This window comes from Panulirus ornatus, chromosome 25 (genome assembly GCF_036320965.1).
Source record: "Panulirus ornatus isolate Po-2019 chromosome 25, ASM3632096v1, whole genome shotgun sequence".
Lineage (NCBI taxonomy): Eukaryota > Metazoa > Arthropoda > Malacostraca > Decapoda > Palinuridae > Panulirus > Panulirus ornatus.
In genome coordinates, this window is record NC_092248.1 from 2,590,765 (window position 1) to 2,613,264 (window position 22,500).

At 44.6% G+C, this 22,500-nt stretch overlaps 1 protein-coding gene across 1 annotated transcript in view; it reads left to right on the forward strand.

Moving 5' to 3' along the window:
• The window catches only part of LOC139757168 (neuronal acetylcholine receptor subunit alpha-10-like), a 271,009-nt gene that overhangs the window by 158,754 nt on the left and 89,755 nt on the right, over positions 1 to 22,500 (forward strand). Inside the window, exon 4 of the mRNA XM_071677286.1 lies at positions 14,363 to 14,407. Within this exon, the coding sequence (XP_071533387.1) occupies positions 14,363 to 14,407 (45 nt within the window). The remainder of the gene's footprint in view (positions 1 to 14,362; positions 14,408 to 22,500) is intronic.

The following is a 22,500-nucleotide window of genomic DNA, read 5'->3' on the forward strand; positions in this document are numbered from 1 at the left end:
TCACGTCACACATAATCTCGCTTCTACTCGCCCAGCTTCCTCGGAAGTGGACGAAATAGATGTCGGAATTAAGGATATATATATATATATATATATATATATATATATATATATATATATATATATATATATATATATATATATATATATATATATATCCCTGGGGATAGGGGAGAAAGAATACTTCCCACGTATTCCCTGCGTGTCGTAGAAGGCGACTAAAAGGGGAGGGAGCGGGGGACTGGAAATCCTCCCCTCTCATCATTCTTTTTTTAATTTTCCAAAAGAAGGAACAGAGAAGGGGGCCAGGTGAGGATATTCCCTCAAAGGCCCAGTCCTCTGTTCTTAACGCTACCTCGCTAACGCGGGAAATGGCGAATAGTTTGAAAGAAAGAAAAGATATATATATATATATATATATATATATATATATATATATATATATATATATATATATATATATATATATATAGTTCGGGAAATAGATTATTATAGAGTGTATAGATGTAAGATTAGATGACAGGTGATGATCGCGTGGCGCGTGTCATCTGTCCATCTGTCTGTGGCCACGGCCACAGACAGATGGACACACGTGTGGTAATTGACACTCCTGAAGGACGGCCTTCCCCTCCCTTCCCTTCCCTTCCCTCCTTCCTCCACACCCGGCCCGATGCCTTAGCTCCTGCCTCACACTTAACGCAGTACCCAGATCCGCTAACACAGTGAGCAGCTGTGGACTAGCGAAGACGGGAGCCCTGTAGATGGGACCAGCGTCGTATGTCTATGCAACAATATGCCGGTCAGAAAGGGGGTCCGGGTGTGGACGGTGGGAATATTACGTTGCCTTCGTACATTTTCAAGTCTGATGTTGTGAAATGGTAATTTATTAGTAATTATTATTTTTTTATTTTCTTTGAGTCGTCAGGTAATTGGGTGCGGGTGATTTTGAGACACTTGCTTATTTATGGTCTGTTAGATTTGCGCTTTCGTGTATTATGTGTTGTTATAATATTTTTTTATTTTTGGGAGGGATTTAATGTTTATTTTTGGGAGGGATTCAATGTTTATTTTTGGGAGGGATTCAGTGTTTATTTTTGGGAGGGATTTAATGTTTATTTTTGGGAGGGATTCAATGTTTATTTTTGGGAGGGATTTAATGTTTATTTTTGGGAGGGATTTAATGTTTATTTTTGGGAGGGATTTAATGTTTATTTTTGGGAGGGATTTAATGTTTTTTTTTGGGAGGGATTTAATGTTTATTTTTGGGAGGGATTTAATGTTTATTTTTGGGAGGGATTCAATGTTTATTTTTGGGAGGGATTTAATGTTTATTTTTGGGAGGGATTCAATGTTTATTTTTGGGAGGGATTTAATGTTTATTTTTGGGAGGGATTTAATGTTTATTTTTGGGAGGGATTTAATGTTTATTTTTGGGAGGGATTTAATGTTTATTTTTGGGAGGGATTTAATGTTTATTTTTGGGAGGGATTTAATGTTGTTTATTTAGATATCGTAACATTTCTAAGCCTGTTTTGTTCTTAAGGTCCGGATTATTGAGGTTGCTATGCCTATTTTGAACTATTTGGGCCTTACAAGCTTATTGTGTACATCATGTTGCACTAGTTAAGCTGGTGTTATCCGCTAGTTAAGCTGGTGTTATCTGCTAGTTAAGCTGATGTTATCCGCTAGGTAAGCTGGTGTTATCTGCTAGGTAAGCTGGTGTTATCCGCTAGTTAAGCTAAAGTTATCCGCTAGTTAAGCTGGTGTTATTCGCTCGTTAATCTGGCGTTATCCGCTAGTTAAGCTGGTGTTATCAGCTAGTTAAGCTGGTGTTATTCGCTAGTTAAGCTGGTGTTGTCCGCTAGTTAAGCTGGTGTTATCCGCTAGTTAAGCTGGTATTATCCGCTACTTAAGCTGGCGTTATCCGCTACTTAGGCTGGCGTTATCCGCTAGTTAAGCTGGTGTTATCCGCTAGTTAAGCTGGCGTTATCCGCTATGTAAGCTGGTGTTATCTGCTAGTTAAGCTGGTGTTATCCGCTAGTTAAGCTAGCGTTATCCGCTAGTTAAGCTGGCGTTATCCGCTATGTAAGCTGGTGTTATCCGCTATGTAAGCTGGTGTTATCCGCTAGTTAAGCTGGTGTTATTCGCTAGTTAAGCTGGTGTTATCCGCTAGGTAAGCTGGTGTTATCCGCTAGTTAAGCTGGTGTTATTCGCTAGTTAAGCTGGTGTTATCCACTAGTTAAGCTGGTGTTATCCGCTAGTTAAGCTGGTGTTATCCGCTAGTTAAGCTGGTGTTATCCGCTAGTTAAGCTGGCGTTATCCGCTAGTTAAGCTGGTGTTATCCGCTAGTTAAGCTGGTGTTATCCGCTAGTTAAGCTGGTGTTATCTGCTAGTTAAGCTGGTGTTATCCGCTAGGTAAGCTGGTGTTATCCGCTAGTTAAGCTGGTGTTATCCGCTAGTTAAGCTGGTGTTATCCGCTACTTAAGCTGGTGCTATCCGCTAGTTAAGCTGGTGTTATGCGCAAGTTAAGCTGGTGTTATCCGCTAGTTAAGCTAGCGTTATCCGCTAGTTAAGCTGGCGTTATCCGCTATGTAAGCTGGTGTTATCCGCTATGTAAGCTGGTGTTATCCGCTAGTTAAGCTAGTGCTATTCGCTAGTTAAGCTGGTGTTATCCGCTAGGTAAGCTGGTGTTATCCGCTGGTTAAGCTGGTGTTATCCGCTAGTTAAGCTGGTGTTATCCGCTAGGTAAGCTGGTGTTATCCGCTAGTTAAGCTGGTGTTATCCGCTAGTTAAGCTGGCGTTATCCGCTAGTTAAGCTGGCGTTATCCGCTGTGTAAGCTGGTGTTATCCGCTAGTTAAGCTGGTGTTATCCGCTAGTTAAGCTGGTGTTATGCGCAAGTTAAGCTGGCGTTATCCGCTAGTTAAGCTGGTGTTATCCGCTAGTTAAGCTGGTGTTATCCGCTAGTTAAGCTGGTGTTATCCGCTAGTTAAGCTGGTGTTATCCGCTAGTTAAGCTGGCGTTATCCGCTAGTTAAGCTGGCGTTATCCGCTTCTTCTGGATTGACTTGGACCTCTCAAGCTTATTTTGTTCACAGTGTTCAGTTTTCCCTGCTTATTCTCTCCCTTGATTCTAGACTCACTAAGCTTATTTTCTTTAAGTTCGTTTTTCTGGTTTTACACGAATTTCCAAGCATATTTGTCCCGAGGTGACGTATTTCGCAGAGGTTTGTAATGCATCATTTGAGTGAATTTCAAACTTGTGGCGTATAGTCTATTTACCTGTCATCATTTGGGTGAATTTCAAACTTGTGGCGTATAGTCTATTTACCTGTCATCATTTGGGTGAATTTCAAACTTGTGGCGTATAGTCTATTTACCTGTCATCATTTGGGTGAATTTCAAACTTGTGGCGTATAGTCTATTTACCTGTCATCATTTGGGTGAATTTTAAACTTGTGGCGTATAGTCTATTTACCTGTCATCATTTGGGTGAATTTCAAACTTGTGGCGTATAGTCTATTTACCTGTCATCATTTGGGTGAATTTCAAACTTGTGGCGTATAGTCTATTTACCTGTCAAGTTCGATATTGCCTATATGTGGTTCCTGCTGAAAGGTTCAGTCCAGGTTTGCATGAAAGTAGGAGTTCAGAAATGAAGGACTCACCTGGCTTATTTTACACTGTACGCTTAGCCATTGCCAGAAAATAAGATTAAAAAAAAAGAAAGAGAGAGTTACTCTCACCTTTGAAGTAGACAAAGAATGAGAGTTACTTTCACCTTTGAAGTAGACAAAGAATGAGAGTTACTCTCACCTTTGAAGTAGACAAAGAATGAGAGTTACTCTCACCTTTGAAGTAGACAAAGAATGAGAGTTACTCTCACCTTTGAAATAGACAAAGAACGAGAGAGTTACTCTCACCTTTGAAGTAGACAAAGAAAGAGAGTTACTTTCACCTTTGAAATAGACAAAGAACGAGAGAGTTACTCTCACCTTTGAAGTAGACAAAGAATGAGAGTTACTCTCACCTTTGAAATAGACAAAGAACGAGAGAGTTACTCTCACCTTTGAAGTAGACAAAGAAAGAGAGTTACTTTCACCTTTGAAATAGACAAAGAACGAGAGAGTTACTCTCACCTTTGAAGTAGACAAAGAACGAGAGTTACTCTCACCTTTGAAATAGACAAAGAAGATACTTTTGAGAAGAACTTAGAAATTGCTAATACTTGGAGAAGTGCAGTTCACGCAGTTAGAAACTTTAGGGAGATCTCTGTACACATCAGTATTATAGTTTCATGAGTATGTATGTACTGGGAAGTGTTTCATCATTAGTTTGTCGTCTCCTAGGGTCATGGGGCATCACAATTCCATCCTACCATGTTATGAAATGCAGTAGTTCATTTGTTGTGTGAATGGCTCAAGCTAATGTTATCACATATGATTACTCCCAAGTTTTTTCACCTTTATTCTGTAATATGATTATGTCTGTGTATGTATATGTATATCCCTGGGGATAGGGGAGAAAGAATACTTCCCACGTATTCCCTGCGTGTCGTAGAAGGCGACTGAAAGGGGAGGGAGCGGGGGCTGGAAATCCTCCCCTCTCGATTTTAATTTTCCAAAAGAAGGAACAGAGAATGGGGCCAAGTGAGGATTTCCCTCAAAGGCTCAGTCCTCTGTTCTTAACACTACCTCGCTAAAGGGGAAATGGCGAATAGTATGAAAAAAAAAAAAAAAAAATATATATATATATATATATATATATATATATATATATATATATATATATATATATATATTTCTTTTTTCTTTCAAACTGTTCGCCATTTCCCGCATTAGCGAGGTAGCGTTAAGAACAGAGGACTGGGCCTTTGAGGGAATACCCTCACCTGGCCCAATTCTCTGTTCCTTCTTTTGGAAAATTAAAAAAAAAACAAAAAAAAACGAGAGGGGAGGATTTCCAGCCCCCCGCTCCCTCCCCTTTTAGTCGCCTTTTACGACACGCAGGGAATACGTGGGAAGTATTCTTTGTCCCCTATCCCCAGGGATATATATATATATATATATATATATATATATATATATATATATATATGGGTTGCCGAAGTATACATCATATTATCGGAGATATGTCAGGGAAATTGTGCAAGTTATTGGAAGGAGAATTATCCAATTATTCGCTGCTACCATTAAAGAGGTGGGGGGGTGGTTTTGTTTGCAGATACTGCCGTATATTGCTGATAGGGAAACGTTCGAGGACGTGTATTGCAGTTCGAGAGAAAAGCAGCTCCGTCCTATCTAGCATTCCCAGCGAGCGGCTTCAAGGGCCCCACCCGAGCAATTATTGCTACGTATTGTATCCTGAAGGAGGGACCGGGTCGAACAGCGCGGCCCTCACTCTCTTGTTGTCAGAGGGAGCGAACACTGAGGGAGTGGAGAGGAGTGTTGAGCTGGTTTGTGTCTTGTGTTTAGCGGGAGAAGGGAGCTGTTGACGGTGGCGGGTGTTTTGAGGAGGGATGTGCGACCACTTGGACGACGACGACGACGAGATAGAGATAGAGAGAGAGAGAGAGAGAGAGAGAGAGAGAGAGAGAGAGAGAGAGAGAGAGAGGAGGGTGTGTAGCCGCGTTGCATGTTCAGTTATACGGGTGTTTGAGGAGGCTGCCTGTTGTTGTCTGTGGGCGTGTCTCCTGAACACGACGGTCCACTCCGGTAGAGACCGCCCTACTTCAGGACGCTAAGGGCGCGTTCTCAAGGCTCGTGCTAACGTGTTTAAAGGCCCTCACCGTCGTGCTTGAGGGCAGTACCCTTATGTTCAAGGGCCCGTACCGTCGTGCTCAAGGACCGTACCGTCGTGCTCAAGGGCCGTACCGTCGTGGTCAAGGGTCGTACCGTCGTGGTCAAGGGTCGTACCGTCGTGGTCAAGGACCATACCGTCGTGCTCAAGGGCCGTACCGTCGTGCTCAAGGGCCGTACGTCGTGCTCAAGGACCGTACCGTCGTGCTCAAGGACCGTACCGTCGTGGTCAAGGGCCGTACCGTCGTGCTCAAGGACCGTACCGTCGTGCTCAAGGGTCGTACCGTCATGCTGAAGGACCGTACCGTCTTGCTCAAGGGTGGTACCGTCGTGGTCAAGGGCCGTAACGTCGTGCTCAAGGGTGGTACCGTCGTGGTCAAGGGCCGTACCGTCGTGCTCAAGGGTGGTACCGTCATGCTCAAGGGACGTACCGTCATGCTCAAGGGCCGTACCGTCGTGGTCAAGGGCCGTACCTTCATGCTCAAGGGCCGTACCGTCTTGCTCAAGGACCGTACCGTCGTGCTCAAGGGCTGTACCGTCGTGGTCAAGGGCCGTACCGTCTTGCTCAAGGGCCGTACTGTCGTGCTCAAGGGCCTTACCGTCGTGCTCAAGGGCCGTACCGTCGTGCTCAAGGGTGGTACAGGCAGCCTTGAAGGCTGTACCGCTGTGATCAAGGCCTACGAGAGATTGATCAACAAAGTGTTGAGTTTTAAATATTTCGTAATTAAGGAGGTAAAGATTATAGTGATTAATTGATGAAGGAAATTGGCTGCGAGTTGAAAAAAATGAGAGAAAAAATCATTTTAAAGGTTTTTTCTAAACTGCGATCAAACCTTTATGATTATGGCGACCGTTTAGTGTGTAAAGTCTGGAAGGCGAATGTGTTTTCCTCAGCGTTTGATTAGAGAGAGAGAGAGAGAGAGAGAGAGAGAGAGAGAGAGAGAGAGAGAGAGAGAGAGAGAGAGTTAATGGATGTGTGGGTGTGAGGGATGAGCGAGTGGTTGGTAAAGTGGTGGTGGCTTCGGGTTGGTACGGTAGCTGAGCACTAAAGTCGATCGATAGATAGAGACGGTAGAACGGTATAGATGGATGATATATAGCTATGGTTTCAGTGCATAATACATGACAGGTAGAGACTGAGTGTGGACGAATGTGGCCTTTGTTGTCATTTCATGTGTGGCGGGGTGGCGGCGGGAATGGATGAAGGCAGCATGTATGACTATGTACATGTATATATATGTATATGTGTGTATGTATATGTATGTATACGGTGAAATGTATATGTATGTATACGTTGAAATGTATAGGTATGTATATGTGCGTGTGTGGACGTGTATGTATAAACATGTGTATGTGGGTGGGTTGGGCCATTCTTTCGCCTGTTTCCTTGCGCTACCTCGCTAACGCGGGAGACAGCGACAAAGTATGATAAATATAATACATAGAATATGTATATAACCCAGTGTGCTGAAACGGCTGGTTGGTTGTCATGGAAACGTAAACATATTTCGGACATATGGCAATAATATCCGGCTGGCGAATCACTCGCCGGATGCGAGAGGACATCCTGGCGCAAACATTTCTTGGCGACCATTCTCTCTGTCGCCAGCAGGTGAGCTCTTGAGGCTGAGTGTCGCTGGATGGGTTTAGTGGGTGTCGCTCGTGTGGTGAGGTTCCGAACAAGACACCCAGCGACCAAACTCCCTGCGGTTGGCAGCGGTCTCACATACGTCAGGCAGCGCTGCTCAAGTGATGAATGACAGCAAGAAGTTGTCGTACCGCATTTTCGCCGCGTATTTGTTGCCTCCACAATATATAAACCTTGTATTTCCTGCCTCCACAACTGCCCGAGATTGTCGGTGACACTGTAAGTGAATTGTTGCGAGAAAATAGCCGTGTGATCTACAGCGTTTTGGACAATAATTCGTTGACTGGGGACAACTTTTTTTTTGTCATTACGTTTTTGCGAGTTGAATTTGTACGGCTGGCAGCTGATGAGTTGATCCAAGGCGGCAGGTGATTGGTCAGTAGCCTCAGGAAGGAAAACACCATACAAGGGCTATCCCAAATGTCGTACCGTCGTGCTTAAAGGTCGTACCGTTGTGCCTAAAGGTCGTACCGTCGTGCTTAAAGGTCGTACCGTCGTGCTTAAGGGTCGTACCGTCGTACACGACCATAGCGACCGGCTGTATAGCATCGACTACCGGCGATATATAAAGCGCCTATATCGCTCATCAGTGCTAGCGATATAAAAGGGGGTCGTATATATCACAGAGAGGTGATGGGGGTGATGGGGAAAATATTTCTTTTTTTATTCCCGGACTTTGATCGGCGTTTCCCGCGTTAGCGAGGTGGCGCCAGGAACAGACGAAGAAAGGCCACATCCTCTCACATCCATTCTCTATCTGCCATGCGCAACGCATTACGTTAATTACGTTAATTACGACCGTGGCAGAATGAACCGGAGATGAACCCTCTGTACCAGCAAACAAAAAAAAAAAAAAAAGGTTGAAAAACAAATGAAATAAGTCCTGTAAGCACCACTTCCCGTTTTCCGTGATACTCCTCCCCTCCCCACTTCCCCCACGCCATTTTCTTTAGTACCTCTCGTTTATATATACACTTTATTTCTTGCCACTTTCACTGCCATTTTACTTCACTTTCTCTGACGTCAGTTTGGGGGGGGGTCTCTGTGGCTTATTCTACCCCCAGGACGGGAGGCAGTATATGCCCATGTCGGTCCTGGGAATAACGAGGTGATTTGGCCAGGTTATTTGCCACCAAGACGACGTCATTTCGAGCCAAACCACACACCCCGTCCAAGTACAAGGCGCCTCCACTGTGGCTTACACAGTCCACCCTCGGTTTATCCGGACACCTTAGAGTTATCCGCATCCCTCCTCTTTATCCGGACACCCGGACACCTCAGAGTTATCCGCATCCCTCCTCTTTATCCGGACACTTCAGAGTTATCTGCATCCCTCTTCTTTATCCGGACACCTCAGAGTTATCCTCATCCCTCCTCTTTATCCGGACACCTCAGAGTTATCCGCATCCCTCCTCTTTATCCGGACACCTCAAAGTTAATCCGCATCCCTCCTCTTTATCCGGACACCTCAGAGTTATCCGCATCCCTCCTCTTTATCCGGACACCTCAGAGTTATCCGCATCCCTCCTCTTTATCCGGACACCTCAGAGTTATCCGCATCCCTCCTCTTTATCCGGACACCTCAGAGTTATCCGCATCCCTTCTCTTTATCCGGACGATTTACTGAGGAGCGATTAGGATTGGATGAATGAGTGTGCAGACCCTTTCTTTATCTGTTGTGGGTCCGTTATTATCATAAGGAACCTGGACTTGACCTAACCTCACAGAACACAGAAACACACACTCAGACAGTACCACTCGCCATCAGTATAGACCACCAGTACAGACCATCAGTACAGACCATCAGTACAGACCATCAGTGCAGACCATCAGTACAGACCATCAGTACAGACCATCAGTACAGACCATCAGTACAGACCATCAGTACAGACCATCAGTGCAGACCATCAGTACAGACCATCAGCACAGACCATCAGTGCAGACCATCAGTACAGACCATCAGTACAGACCATCAGTACAGACCATCAGTACAGACCATCAGTGCAGACCATCAGTACAGACTATCAGTGCCGACCATCAGTGCAGACCATCAGCACAGACCATCAGTGTAGACCATCAGTACAGACCATCAGTACAGACCATCAGTACAGACCATCAGTACAGACCATCAGTGCAGACCATCAGTACAGACTATCAGTGCCGACCATCAGTGCAGACCATCAGTACAGACCATCAGTGTAGACCATCAGTGCAGATCATTAGTGCAGACTATCAGTACAGACCATCAGTACAGACCATCAGTGCAGACCATCAGTACAGACCATCAGTGTAGACCATCAGTACAGATCATCAGTACAGACCATCAGTGTAGACCATCAGTACAGACCATCAGTGCAGACCATCAGTGCAGACCATCAGCACAGACCATCAGTGCAGACCATCAGTACAGACCATCAGTACAGACCATCAGTACAGACCATCAGTGCAGACCATCAGTACAGACCATCAGCACAGACCATCAGTGTAGACCATCAGTACAGACTATCAGTGCCGACCATCAGTGCAGACCATCAGTACAGACTATCAGTGCCGACCATCAGTGCAGACCATCAGTACAGACTATCAGTGCCGACCATCAGTGCAGACCATCAGTACAGACCATCAGTACAGACTATCAGTGCCGACCATCAGTGCAGACCATCAGTACAGACTATCAGTGCCGACCATCAGTGCAGACCATCAGTACAGACCATCAGTGCAGACCATCAGTACAGACTATCAGTGCCGACCATCAGTGCAGACCATCAGTACAGACTATCAGTGCCGACCATCAGTGCAGACCATCAGTACAGACCATCAGTGTAGACCATCAGTACAGACTATCAGTGCCGACCATCAGTGCAGACCATCAGTACAGACTATCAGTGCCGACCATCAGTGCAGATCATTAGTGCAGACTATCAGTACAGACCATCAGTGTAGACCATCAGTACAGGACCATCAGTACAGACCATCAGTGTAGACCATCAGTACAGACTATCAGTGCCGACCATCAGTGCAGACCATCAGTACAGACCATCAGTGTAGACCATCAGTACAGGACCATCAGTACAGACCATCAGTGTAGACCATCAGTACAGACCATCAGTACAGACATCAGTACAGACCATCAGTGTAGACCATCAGTACAGACTATCAGTGCCGACCATCAGTGCAGACCATCAGTACAGACTATCAGTGCCGACCATCAGTGCAGACCATCAGTACAGACTATCAGTGCCGACCATCAGTGCAGACCATCAGTACAGACATCAGTACAGACCATCAGTGTAGACCATCAGTACAGACCATCAGTACAGACATCAGTACAGACCATCAGTACAGACCATCAGTACAGACCATCAGTACAGACATCAGTACAGACCATCAGTACAGACATCAGTACAGACATCAGTACAGACCATCAGTACAGACATCAGTACAGACCATCAGTACAGACCATCAGTGTAGACCATCAGTACAGACTATCAGTGCCGACCATCAGTGCAGACCATCAGTACAGGACCATCAGTACAGACATCAGTACAGACCATCAGTGCAGACCATCAGTACAGGACCATCAGTACAGACTATCAGTGCCGACCATCAGTGCAGACCATCAGTACAGGACCATCAGTACAGACATCAGTACAGACCATCAGTACAGACCATCAGCACAGACCATCAGTGCAGACCATCAGTACAGACCATCAGCACAGACCATCAGTGCAGACCATCAGTACAGACTATCAGTGCCGACCATCAGTGCAGACCATCAGTACAGACCATCAGTACAGACATCAGTACAGACCATCAGTACAGACATCAGTACAGACCATCAGTACAGACATCAGTACAGACCATCAGTACAGACTATCAGTGCCGACCATCAGTGCAGACCATCAGTACAGGACCATCAGTACAGACATCAGTACAGACCATCAGTGCAGACCATCAGTACAGACCATCAGCACAGACCATCAGTGCAGACCATCAGTACAGGACCATCAGTACAGACCATCAGTGCAGACCATCAGTACAGACCATCAGTGTAGACCATCAGTACAGACATCAGTACAGACCATCAGTGCAGATCATTAGTGCAGACTATCAGTACAGACCATCAGTACAGACCATCAGTGCAGACCATCAGTACAGACTATCAGTGCCGACCATCAGTGCAGACCATCAGTACAGACATCAGTACAGACCATCAGTGTAGACCATCAGTACAGACCATCAGTGTAGACCATCAGTACAGACCATCAGTGCAGACATCAGTACAGACCATCAGTACAGACCATCAGTGTAGACCATCAGTACAGACCATCAGTGTAGACCATCAGTACAGGACCATCAGTACAGACATCAGTACAGACCATCAGTACAGGACCATCAGTACAGACCATCAGTACAGACCATCAGTGTAGACCATCAGTACAGGACCATCAGTACAGACCATCAGTGTAGACCATCAGTACAGGACCATCAGTACAGACCATCAGTACAGACTATCAGTGCCGACCATCAGTGCAGACCATCAGTACAGGACCATCAGTACAGACTATCAGTGCCGACCATCAGTGCAGACCATCAGTACAGACCATCAGTACAGACCATCAGTACAGACCATCAGTACAGGACCATCAGTACAGACCATCAGTACAGACCATCAGTGCAGACCATCAGTACAGACCATCAGTGCAGACCATCATACAGACCATCAGTACAGACTATCAGTGCCGACCATCAGTGCAGACCATCAGTACAGACCATCAGTGTAGACCATCAGTACAGACTATCAGTGCCGACCATCAGTGCAGACCATCAGTACAGACCATCAGTGTAGACCATCAGTACAGACCATCAGTACAGACATCAGTACAGACCATCAGTGTAGACCATCAGTACAGACCATCAGTGTAGACCATCAGTACAGACATCAGTACAGACCATCAGTGTAGACCATCAGTACAGACCATCAGTGTAGACCATCAGTACAGACCATCAGTGTAGACCATCAGTACAGACATCAGTACAGACCATCAGTGTAGACCATCAGTACAGACCATCAGTGTAGACCATCAGTACAGACCATCAGTGTAGACCATCAGTACAGACCATCAGTGTAGACCATCAGTACAGACCATCAGTGTAGACCATCAGTACAGACCATCAGTGTAGACCATCAGTACAGACCATCAGTGTAGACCATCAGTACAGACCATCAGTGTAGACCATCAGTACAGACCATCAGTGTAGACCATCAGTACAGACATCAGTACAGACCATCAGTGTAGACCATCAGTACAGACCATCAGTGTAGACCATCAGTACAGACCATCAGTGTAGACCATCAGTACAGACCATCAGTGTAGACCATCAGTACAGACCATCAGTGTAGACCATCAGTACAGACCATCAGTGTAGACCATCAGTACAGACCATCAGTGTAGACCATCAGTACAGACCATCAGTGTAGACCATCAGTACAGACCATCAGTGTAGACCATCAGTACAGACCATCAGTGTAGACCATCAGTACAGACCATCAGTGTAGACCATCAGTACAGACCATCAGTGTAGACCATCAGTACAGACCATCAGTGTAGACCATCAGTACAGACCATCAGTGTAGACCATCAGTACAGACTATCAGTGCCGACCATCAGTGCAGACCATCAGTACAGACTATCAGTGCCGACCATCAGTGCAGACCATCAGTACAGACCATCAGTGTAGACCATCAGTACAGACCATCAGTGTAGACCATCAGTACAGACTATCAGTGCCGACCATCAGTGCAGACCATCAGTACAGACCATCAGTGTAGACCATCAGTACAGATTCGGAAATGATCAAGTCTCTCTCTCTCTCTCTCTCTCTCTCTCTCTCTCTCTCTCTCTCTCTCTCTGAAAACCATTTTCTTAAGAGCATATCTGCCAGTAAGTGTGGCGCGCTTAATAAACATTTCTCAGAGGGTTTAATTGGTTTCCATTAATATATTCGACATTTCCAAAAAATAACCATATCATTTATCAGGCCTTTAGGTAATATATATAAATATATATATATATATATATATATATATATATATATATATATATATATATATATATATATATATATATATATATATATCTTTCATACTATTCGCCATTTCCCGCATTAGCGAGGTAGCGTTAAGAACAGAGGACTGGGCCTTAGAGGGAATATCCTCACCTGGCCCCCTTCTCTGTTCCTTCTTTTGGAAAATTAAAAAAATAACGAGAGGGGGGATTTCCAGCCACCCGCTCCCTTCCCTTTTAGTCGCCATCTACGACACGCAGGGAATACCTGGGAAGTATTCTTTCTCCCCTGTCCCCAGGGATAATATGTATATATATATATATATATATATATATATATATATATATATATATATATATATATATATATATATATATATATTCCTATGAGTCCACGAGGAAAATGAAACACGAAAAGTTCCCGAGTGCACTTTCGTGTAATAATCACATCATCAGGGGAGATACAAGGAAATATAACAAGTCAGTTGATGTACAACTGACTGTTATATTTCTTCCTTACATCTTACTTGCACACGGTGAATGTTACAGTTCAACACAACGTACACAGGGAACATGTTATGGTATTAATGGGTTCTTTCTTCACAAATACGAGATTTAACGGAGAATAATTTCTTCGAGGTGTTGGCTACTTCAGATAGATAATGGATGGTGCCATTAAGGGGTGTCTTGCAAATTACAGGTAAGAAGTGGTGCCATTAATGGGTTCAATGGGCATTAGGTACACGTACATGGTGCTGTCTGGCATGTATGTGAAGTTAAGGGTTATTTTTTCTCCCAGGACGCTACCACTCGTGCATCTTGTGGGTAATAGATGTTTCTCCTTATTCCAGGACGAACGGAACCAGATCCTCACCACTAACTGTTGGCTGAATCAGGTGAGTAATAGTGGTAATGATTATGATTATAATAATGATCAGGTGAGTAATAGTGATAATGATTATGATTATAATAATGATCAGGTGAGTAATAGTGATAATAATTATGATTATAATAATGATCAGGTGAGTAATAGTGATAATAATTATGATTATAATAATGATCAGGTGAGTAATAGTGATAATAATTATGATTATAATAATGATAATGATAGTGTTGTTATTATTATTAGTGGTAGTAGTATTAGTAGAAGTAGTCGTAGTATAAGTGGTAGTAGTAGTAGTAGTATTGATAGTAGTAGTAGTGGTAGTAAAAGTATTTTTAGACTGTCTTCCCTGTGTCTGTGTTTCCCAGTGTCTGTGTTACACAGTGTCTGTGGTATACTTTGTCTGTGTTGTACTGTGTCTGTAGTGTACTGTGTCTGTGGTGTACTGTGTCTGTGGTGTTCTGTGTCTGTGTTGTACAGTGTCTGTGGTATACTTTGTCTGTGTTGTACAGTGTCTGTGGTATACTTTGTCTGTGTTGTACAGTGTCTGTGGTATACTTTGTCTGTGTTGTATAGTGTCTGTGGTATACTTTGTCTGTGTTGTACAGTGTCTGTGGTATACTTTGTCTGTGTTGTACAGTGTCTGTGGTATACTTTGTCTGTGTTGTACAGTGTCTGTGTTATACAGTGTCTGTGTTATACAGTGTCTGTGTTGTACAGTGTCTGTGTTGTACAGTGTCTGTGTTATACAGTGTCTGTGTTGTACAGTGTCTGTGTTGTACAGTGTCTGTGTTGTACAGTGTCTGTGTTGTACAGTGTCTGTGTTATACAGTGTCTGTGTTATACAGTGTCTGTGTTGTACAGTGTCTGTGTTGTACAGTGTCTGTGTTATACAGTGTCTGTGTTGTACAGTGTCTGTGTTGTACAGTGTCTGTGTTGTACAGTGTCTGTGTTATACAGTGTCTGTGTTGTACAGTGTCTGTGTTGTACAGTGTCTGTGTTGTACAGTGTCTGTGTTATACAGTGTCTGTGTTGTACAGTGTCTGTGTTGTACAGTGTCTGTGTTGTACAGTGTCTGTGGTATACTTTGTCTGTGTTGTACAGTGTCTGTGGTATACTTTGTCTGTGTTGTACAGTGTCTGTGTTATACAGTGTCTGTGTTATACAGTGTCTGTGTTGTACAGTGTCTGTGTTGTACAGTGTCTGTGTTGTACAGTGTCTGTGTTATACAGTGTCTGTGTTGTACAGTGTCTGTGTTGTACAGTGTCTGTGTTGTACAGTGTCTGTGTTATACAGTGTCTGTGTTGTACAGTGTCTGTGTTGTACAGTGTCTGTGTTGTACAGTGTCTGTGGTATACTTTGTCTGTGTTGTACAGTGTCTGTGGTATACTTTGTCTGTGTTGTACAGTGTCTGTGTTATACAGTGTCTGTGTTATACAGTGTCTGTGTTGTACAGTGTCTGTGTTGTACAGTGTCTGTGTTGTACAGTGTCTGTGTTATACAGTGTCTGTGTTATACAGTGTCTGTGTTGTACAGTGTCTGTGTTGTACAGTGTCTGTGTTGTACAGTGTCTGTGTTGTACAGTGTCTGTGTTGTACAGTGTCTGTGGTGAAGCCAGGCCCTCGGATTGTGGCTCGCCCTACCAGCTGTTCCTTGATACCTGGTACAATGTGTGTTGCCTCTTGTGTGTCAATACTGTTTGTGTGTTGCTTGAATAGGGTTTTGCACTCTTGTTGTCCTGTCTCTTTATCCTGTGTGTATCATGTATAAACTTCTATGTATGTACACACACACACACACACACACACACACCAGCGTGAGACAGGTACCTATTTATCAGCCACTCACGAGGGGAGGATGAACACCTGGGTTGGGTATAGGCCGACTGGCAAAGCCCAGGATTCGAACCCATGCGGGGCCGATCTCGGGCTGGCCCTGTGCTGACTTATGGTCAGTAACGCTACCTACACCAGGGAGGCCCGCGTGTGTGTGTATGTGAGTGTGTTGTATAAATGCAACAGATTCGTATGGCGGATGCGAGAAGCGAACAGAAAGACAAATAAATGTATACCGAAAGGAGATCCTAGTCAACCAAATATATCAACTCCAGACTCACACCCCCAAAAAAAATCCCCCCCCCCTTAAAAAGAAACGCAAGACTCCAAAGTTTCCGGTTGCATTACACAAGTTGTCTCCTTTTCAGTATACTTGACGTCCCTCATTAACGGTTGAATCACGCCAGGGGAGGAGCAGCTTCAGGGGTGAGAGATCTGTTGGGAGTCTGTGGGTAGAGGAGGAGACGAGAGATGGTGTGGCCAGAGGCACACTCCCTCTGTGCGTCTGGTGGGGGCCGAGGGAAAGGACGTCCTTGAGGATTCCTCGGGCACATACCATTCGAGACGTAAGGTCACTTGAAAGTCCTTGGAAACAGGTGAGAATTGGAGACAGCCCCTGGGTGATAGAGGGGAGGAGGCGGGGCGGCGAGGATGAGGAGGGAGGTGGTCAATGGCGGTCCCCCTGGGAACGAGTGGGAGGAGGTTCACGAGCTGAGGTGGGGCGCTCAGAGGGAAGGAGGCGGGCCCTTCTCAGGGGAAGACCATAGAGGACCTCGTAGGTGAAGTGAAGGATCGTACAAGAGGCACTGTCGTAGGAGGAGGAGGGAGGATGTAAGCGAAGAGGAGAACCTCCTGGACGACAGACGGACCCTAAAACTACAGACGAAGTCTTGAGAGAAGTGTTGGAACATGGAAGAGGAGGCAGGAGGAGGTTAAGGGCCATAGCAGAGGCCAGGGATTATCAGGGGACCATAGACGAGACCCTGGCGGAGGGGAGAGACTACAGACGAAGTCCTGTAAGACTATAGAGACTATAAAGGATCCTTCAGGAGGCTAGAGAGAGAGAGAGAGAGAGAGAGAGAGAGAGAGAGGGGGGGGGGCTTTAAGGAGATTCCAGAGCCACGGAGAAAGTCCTGAAGGAGGTGGAGGATCATAGATAAGGTCCTAAGAGAGATAAACTGCCGTCTAAAAAGGGGTCGGAAGCCTTGGGAACAGTGAAGAATTATGTATGAATTGTTAAGGTTGTATCTTAGGGAGGTGGTAAGCCAAAGTTGAAGACAAGGGGGATACACAGGAGAGGTGTTGGGGAAGGTTTACTGAGTTACTAGGGGTGCGACGCCGCAGGGGAAGGTATGCCAAGCCCTGAGTGGCACCACCAGGGGAAGGTGTACCAGGCCAGGAGGGAGTTCAAAGGGGAGGTGAGGAACTCTGGGTGGGATGTGGTGGAAGACGGGAGACCATAAAGTGGGGATACTGGAGGAGATGGAGGATCGTAGTCCTTGTGGGAGGTGGAGGAACCGTACCTTGTATTCCAACACCTCCTGTAGTCTTGTGATCCAGAGTTCCTTGTATTCCAACACCTTCTGCCGTTCACAAAGGATCTCCAAGACCTGTGTTTCTCGTTCCCCTAGTTCACCCGTAGGCTCTCTGGGCTCCTTACACGCTCTGCTAGTTCCCTTAGTATACCTCGAAACCCTCTCACCAGCACTCCTAGTTCTCCTACTTCACTAAAAGGCTTTCGAAGTCCCCATACCAGCTCTCCACGTTAGCCAGCAGGCTCTCTTCAGCCCTTCTACAAGCACTTATATTTTTTCTTACTTCACCACCGGGCTGTCTTGAGCTACCTAGCCAGTTCTCCTAGATCATAGCCAGGCTCGGCAAGCCTCCTTTTCAGCCCCCTAGTCCTCTCTTAGTTTACCACCAGGATCTCCAGCAGGAGGTCTTCTCACCCTCCTTCCTTCCTTCCTTCCTCCTCCTCCTCCTCCTCCTCCTCCTCCTCCTCTCCTCCTCCTCCTCTTCCTCCTCCTCCTCCTCCTCCTCCTCCTCCTCCTCCTCTTCCACCAGCGTTCTTCATCTTGTAACTTTTGCCGACTCCTCCGTGTCTTCCAAAGTCTCTCTCTCTCTCTCTCTCTCTCTCTCTCTCTCTCTCTCTCTCTCTCTCTCTCTCTCTCTCTCTCTCTCTCTCGTGTCCTTCCTTGACCTCCTCTCTTCCTCTTTCTTCATCCCTTTCTCCCTTATCCCCTACACACACATACACACACCTCCCTTCCTTTTTCTTTTCTAACCTTTCGCCTTCCCTCCTCCCCTTTGCGCCTTTAAGTCTCATCTCCCACTCCCTCCCTCTCTCTCTCCCCTCTCTCCGACCGTCTGTCTCTCTCTCCCCTACTCGTCTCTCCCCCCCCCCCTTTTTTTCCCCCCTGACCCATATCCCCCTCCCTCCTCCAACGCTATTCATTCGCGAGAACTTTTTGTGATCGGAGGGAAGTAATTGCGACATTTATGATCGTCAGGACGAAGCAGTCCTATATCTTTTAAACGTCTGTGAAATGTTTGCTGTAATACGTTAGCCAGGCAGTTATGTGTCCCCTACCTCGAGTTGTGTGTGGCCTCACAGTGACCTACCGAGATGGTGTGTGGCCTCACTTTGACCTACCGAGATGGTGTGTGGCCTCACACAGACCTACCGAGATGGTGTGTGGCCTCACACAGACCTACCGAGATGGTGTGTGGCCTCACATTGACCTACCGAGATGGTGTGTGGCCTCACATTGACCTACCGAGATGGTGTGTGGCCTCACATGACCTACCTCGAGTTGTGAGTGGCCTCACATCTTGCCAGCGAGTGTAATGTTGATGTGTTCATCTGCCATGCAAGCCACCACCATAAGAACTGACTCAAGTTTATGATAAGAGTTCGTCGAGAGATGGGCTACGTTCACTGCTGGAAATGTCAAACAAGAGATGCTGTTGTGGCCAACAGAAAACTGGAGGCTTGGGTACCCGCTTTTATCTTTAGTTTACACATAATTACCGTAAATCGCAGATAATTGATATACAGAGTGTCACAGGGGAAACTCCTTATTTTACAGATAATTTATCATAAATCGTAGATAGTTATTATACAGAGTGTCACAGGGAAACCCCTTATTTTACAGATAATTTATCAATAATCGTAGATAGTTATCATAGTGTCACTGGGGAAAACCCCTTATTTTACAGATAATTTATCAATAATCGTAGATAGTTATTATACAGAGTGTCACAGGGAACCCCTTATTTTACAGATAATTCATCAATAATCGTAGATAGTTATTATACAGAATGTCACAGGGAAACTCCTTATTTTACAGATAATTTATCAATAATCGTAGATAGTTATTATAGTGTCACTGGGGAAAACCCCTTATTTTACAGATAATTTATCAATAATCGTAGATAGTTATCATAGTGTCACTGGGGAAAGCTCCTTATTTTATAGATAATTTATCATAAATCTTGATTGGTTATTATCCAGTGGGTCATTATTCCCCGTTGCACTACCATCATTCAGAGAGACGAAGAGGAGGTTGAGGGGTCTTCGTGGGTGAACAAGACTTGCGACAGACCCCCTCGTCATCTGTGTGAACGAGTTGGGCTGAGGTCGACAACGGCTCTCGCGGCTCGTAAGGAGACCAAGGTCTCAATCAGCGTGGAGGACGACCCCGCCCTCCCTCACCCTGGCACCCAACTCGCTGCAGAATACACTTAAACCTGCCCTTGAGTACGATGGCTTAGACGACCTCCTCCCCCTGAGTGGGACGACCTAATGACGCGAAGCTGGCTGGTGTGCGTCACGACGAAACAAATGAAATGAACAAGTGACAGTCGAGGAGGAAGGAGATGGCGCGGCTGGAGAGGGAGGATGGGAAGAAGTAGGTCAAGGCGGGCGAGGCGACATGAACGAAATTCATAGAGAGTAGCAGGCAAGAAAGTGCCTTAAAGTACCGAAGTTTGGGGCGGAACGAGGCAGATTTGCTTCGGCAAGTCGGGGTTGGAGGCCGAGTTGAGATAACAGCGGGACAAGGGCGAGTCGATGCAACTGTCCCGAGTTAGACGATAACAAGAGTCTCTTAGATTTTTGCCCCCTGGCGGAGGGATTTCGGATGAGCCGAGCGCTCCTAGCTTTCCCACCAGTTCCCCAAAGACAAACGCATGTCCGCCATGACTCTCTTCCTCTGTGCTTCACAGCTAAACAACGGGTGTAGATTCTTAGCTGTATTAGCTTTTTCTTTTAGCTTTTATTGCAAAGTTCGTTACCCTTTTTTTTTTGTGGTAATATTTGGGTGCAACTTGTTGCTCAGTCCTAGTGCGAGCTTTCAGATTCGCTTCCCGAACTGGTGTCCACATATCTCTTGACTGGATTATTGGATAGTGACCAAACTTGTACCACAGATACTACTTGCAAAGTTCTACTCTCACCTAAGTTTTCAAGGTCGAGGGTCAAAGGTCAAGGTCACACGGTCTTGCGTACTATAATGGCACTGAATGTTTTTTTTCCACGATGTCTAATACCTCAGTGATATATATATATATATATATATATATATATATATATATATATATATATATATATATATATATATATATATATATATTTCTCGTCCGTACACTTGCTTTCTGAAAGCTTTGCGTGATAATATTACTGTTGGCTACTTGACTGATTTGAGCGTGAGTTTTTACCGTCCTGTTGAGGGGGGAGAGTTCTGAACCCTGTGGGTCACTGAGTATCACCCCTGGGGACGTGAAGCCATCAGGGCCGTCTCCCCACGACTGTCACAACATATCTGTTCTGATGCCCGAGTCGACTCCTCCTCCTCCGCCACAACGTGCCTTTCGAAAGTGCCATTAAGACTCCATTTGTTTTTCGTAAATTCAGCAACGCTGGTTCCTCCACTCACTCTTCCTCTCTGGTTGTGATCGATGGTTTGATATATATATATATATATATATATATATATATATATATATATATATATATATATATATATATATATATATATATATATAAAGTGTTTTATATTTGAGTTGGGTTGCAATAACCATGGTAGAAATTCAAATAGGTCATCAGAGAGAGAAAAAAAAAATGAGAACCACTGATCAAAGTGACATTTTCTTCCTCTTCCTCTTCTTCTTCTCCCTCCTCTCCTCCTCCTGCAGGAGTGGTTCCACGTCCTCCGCCAGCAGGATGGCCCATACCTCACCCTGCACAGCTTCCCCCGGGCCATCCTGCCCTGCCATAACTCACGGCCCCGCCAGCCTTACACCCCTCATGCACTCAGGCACACCCCCGAGGGTAAACAGATCCCCCTGCATTGTCTTGCTTCTTTAATGGACTTCGACGATAATAGGCGCGTGAGCCCGCAAGTCCAAGTATTCCACAAACGAATATATATATATATATATATATATATATATATATATATATATATATATATATATATATATATATATATATATATATATTATCCCTGGGGATAGGGGATTAAGAATACTTCCCACGTATTCCCTGCGTGTCGTAGAAGGCGACTAAAAGGGGAGGGAGCGGGGGGCTGGAAATCCTCCCCTCTCGTTTTTTTTTTTTTGATTTTCCAAAAGAAGGAACAGAGGGGGCCAGGTGAGGATATTCCAAAAAAGGCCCAGTCCTCTGTTCTTAACGCTACCTCGCTAACGCGGGAAATGGCGAATAGTTTAAAAGAAAAGAAAAAAGATATATATATATATATATATATATATATATATATATATATATATATATATATATATATATATATATATATAAAGATATATATATATATATATATATATATATATATATATATATATATATATATATATATATATATATATGTAATCACATCATCAGGGATTACACAAGAAAGAAATATAAGTTAGTTGTATATCAATTGAATGTTATGTTTCTTTCTTGCATCTCCCCTTATCGTGTTTCATTTCTCCGTGGACTCATAGGACTATAATTGATCACGCGCTCACCTGTGATCCTTTCCGATATGTATATATATATATATATATATATATATATATATATATATATATATATATATATATATATATATATTGGAAAGGATCACAATTTTGCGTGTGATCAAGATATTCCTATGAGTCCAAGTGATTTATATTTCTCTCTTTTGTCTCCCCTGATGATGTGATTATTACACGAAAGTGCACTTGGGAACTTAACGTGTTTCATTTTCCCTGTGGACTCATAGGAATA